We start from the raw sequence: 2,969 nt of genomic DNA, 5'->3' as shown, positions 1-2,969 counted from the left end.
CCCACGATCCTTGCAGCCAAAATGCTAGGGATCTAGAATTCATCCTCTTATTCCCTATAAATACGTACTCAGTGCTCTAGCTCTCTTTTTTTCTCACTAGCTTTTGCTTCTATTGACTTTTTACTTCCACAGCATGGAGCTTTGCGGATCCTAATCCCTGACAATAGCATCCATCGCTTACTTTAAGGATATTTTAAAATAATAATAAAATACAGATAATAAAATAAAAAATTCTCAAAAAATAGAAATGCATGTCTACGTCAAGACTATATAGGACCTAAAATCATGACGGTCTAAAATCCATGTAATAATATATTCACTACTGCTCCCTCTATTCCATTACATTGATCCCATGCAAGATTCTTCTTCCTCCATCTTCGACTGCACAATCCTAGAATTAGAAATGTCTCTCTTCTTCCTTCTCCTCTTTCTTTTTTTTCCCTCGATGACCATCTCGTCCTTCGACGACTTCAATTCCTTCGTCTACGTTGGCTGCTCGCAGAACAGGTACACCCTCGGATCCCCCTACCAACTCAACGTCGACTCCCTCCTCACCTCCCTCGCCAACCCTGCTACCTTCTCCTCCTACCACGACTTCACCAGCAACGCCGCCGCCGCCACCCCCGCCTACGGCCTCTTCCAGTGCCGCACCGACCTTCCCACCTCTGACTGCGCCACCTGCGTCCGCTCCGCCCTCGACAAGCTCCCTTCCCTCTGCCCCTACGCGACCTTCGCCGCCGTTCAGCTCAAGGGCTGCTTCGTCCGTTACAGCAACGACTCTTTCATCGGCAATCCTGACACCGCCCTCGTCTACAAGAAGTGCGGCGGCAGCGGCTCCGAGATGGTTGGCTTGCGGGACGCCGCCCTGGGCGGACTCGGCGGTGGTGGAACAGGTGAGTACAGAGTGGGTGCGGCGGGACGGGTTCGGGCGCTGGCACAGTGCGTCGGGGATCAGGGCGCAAGGGAGTGCAGCGAGTGCGTGGCGGCGGCCGTCGAGCAGGTCAATGACGCCTGTGGGGCTGCCAATGCTGGCAACGTATACCTCGGCAAGTGCTACGTCAGCTACTGGTCCGGTGGAGCTTACGACTCGGATAGATCAAGTCACTACCACGGTAAGCCGCCGTGACCTACCATGTTTTACTCCGATAATTTTTCTGGAAGACGCGCATCGCATTGCAGCTTCTTTACCATCCACAACTTTATAATAATTCCTGTTTTTTTATAGAAAAAGGGAAGCTTTTCTTTGCCTCCAAGAATTCTTAAAGTCACAAAGATTTAAAGCAGATTTATTACTTTTATATATCTATCTATCTATACATTCAAATCGAGTTTTATATATAAGAATTACAATACCAACAACAATCAAATTTTGTTTTGAGTCATAGGTGTCCAAGCATAATGCACAGGCTGATTCACCTTGTTTTGATTAAATTACAGGTGATCATGTGAGTGCCAAAACATTGGCAATTGTTCTCGCTGTCACCGTTGCAGTGGTCATTGGAATCGTTATCTTCTCCATTATGAGAAGAAATGGAAAATAATGGTGATTTCCAACATTTTTAATCTCTTAAAATTTCTAAAAACATTTTTAATTTTTGGTAATTGCCTCGTCTTCCGTACTCTTGCTGTGGCCTAATTGTTGTTGGACAAATTGCAACTGCTTTTAACTTTTTTTAAGTGATGGAGAGTGCTGGTGGCTTTTGATCTCTTGTATTTATATGCGTAAAGAATGGCCACTTTGTGAAAAGAAGGAAATGGGTGGGAATGTTTCCTTAAACTCATAGTAAACAGTTTGAATTACAAGTCTTTACAGGGAATTTATGTCAGTGAATTAGATATTCTTATTAATTGTTGGCAACTTTACTAGTATTTCAGAAGTCGCTATGTTTAAATATTTGAGACCAGATGTGGATATGTGCCCTACACTCTTAGTGTAGTGATCTATTATGAAAAATAATATATATAGATACACAGTAGAAAAAGGATATCTTTAGAGATTCAAGCGAATATAGAATACATATTTTAATCATATTATTACTTTTGGTACTTGAACGGAACAATCCTGACAATACCGATACTTTAACAGATCTCACCATGATCAAAATATCCGTGCCTCTACGGTATCTACATGAGCAAGTCTCTCAGTTCTTCTCCAAGAACTTCGAAATTGAAAAGCTATCTTCACACATGAAAATGGAAGAGAAAAGAATGGAAAGACACACTCTTCCTCATCTTGCTAGAGATGATGTATTAGTGGCAATTCAAGAGACACCTATATCTCTTCACCTTCTTGGTCTCTTTATGGCTATTCAATGTTATATTTTCTCTTAACTCTTCATTTTATCCGATGAACTCTTCGTCTTCTCCAATTATTCTACATCTTTTCCGATGACTATTGTTTATCTTAGTGGACTATTGATTAGGTTGAACCATAATAAAGTCTGAAACTAATTTTATAGTTAAGGCTCAAACCCATATAATTTTAGTTACTAAAATAAATCAATCTCCAAGTCAATATACTCTTTATGCATGATCCAATAAGTTATCGTAACGTTGGTAATATTTCTAAAGTCATTTTAGATACACAAGTAATGAACAGTATCTAGTAATACATAATTGCTACCCAAGTGACGATAACACTACAAGAAAATTGAGATTTCATAATACTTAAAAGACAACTTTTTTTTAAAAAAAGTGTTGTTTTTTTTACAATATTTATAGTGCAAAGTGTTATCTATGTTTTATACTTCTTATTAAAGACAACGCTTTTTCAAATAAGCGTTGTCTATTGGTATTTTTTTTTTGTCAAAGACAACACTTTTCAAAAAGCATTGTCTATGAGAATTTTTCTAATATCTACAAATTTTAACAAGTGTTGTCTATGCCACCTAACTTCCACTACAACAAATCTTATTAAAGACAACACCACAAACATAACGGTTTTAGAAAAAATCATTGTAAATTTAGAA

At 39.5% G+C, this 2,969-nt stretch overlaps 1 protein-coding gene across 2 annotated transcripts; it reads left to right on the top strand.

Moving 5' to 3' along the window:
- Nucleotides 1-305: 305 nt before the first annotated feature.
- LOC122053793 (plasmodesmata-located protein 7-like) lies at nucleotides 306-2,205 on the top strand. Of its 2 annotated transcripts, XM_042615754.1 has the most exons (3): nucleotides 306-1,112; nucleotides 1,438-1,543; nucleotides 2,087-2,205. In XM_042615754.1, the coding sequence occupies exons 1-2, from the start codon at nucleotides 353-355 to the stop codon at nucleotides 1,539-1,541; spliced, it is 864 nt and encodes a 287-aa protein (XP_042471688.1). In that variant the 5' UTR covers nucleotides 306-352; the 3' UTR covers nucleotides 1,542-1,543; nucleotides 2,087-2,205. The 2 variants fall into 2 exon arrangements, with proteins under 2 accessions (XP_042471688.1, XP_042471686.1); XM_042615752.1 differs by lacking the exon at nucleotides 2,087-2,205 and having other exon boundaries at nucleotides 1,438-1,803.
- The last annotated feature ends 764 nt before the right edge of the window (nucleotides 2,206-2,969 follow it).

Source organism: Zingiber officinale, chromosome 3A, assembly GCF_018446385.1.
Source record: "Zingiber officinale cultivar Zhangliang chromosome 3A, Zo_v1.1, whole genome shotgun sequence".
Taxonomy (NCBI): Eukaryota; Viridiplantae; Streptophyta; class Magnoliopsida; order Zingiberales; family Zingiberaceae; genus Zingiber; species Zingiber officinale.
This window is presented reverse-complemented; position numbering and strand designations above follow the sequence as displayed.

What these genes read in the sequence shown, in the direction of transcription:
- LOC122053793 (XM_042615754.1), top strand. Translation starts at nt 353, where the DNA reads ATGCAAGATTCTTCTTCCTCCATCTTCGACTGCACAATCCTAGAATTA. An exon ending in TAGATCAAGTCACTACCACG is followed by an intron (nt 1,113 to 1,437) that starts GTAAGCCGCCGT and finishes ATTAAATTACAG; the next exon opens with GTGATCATGTGAGTGCCAAA.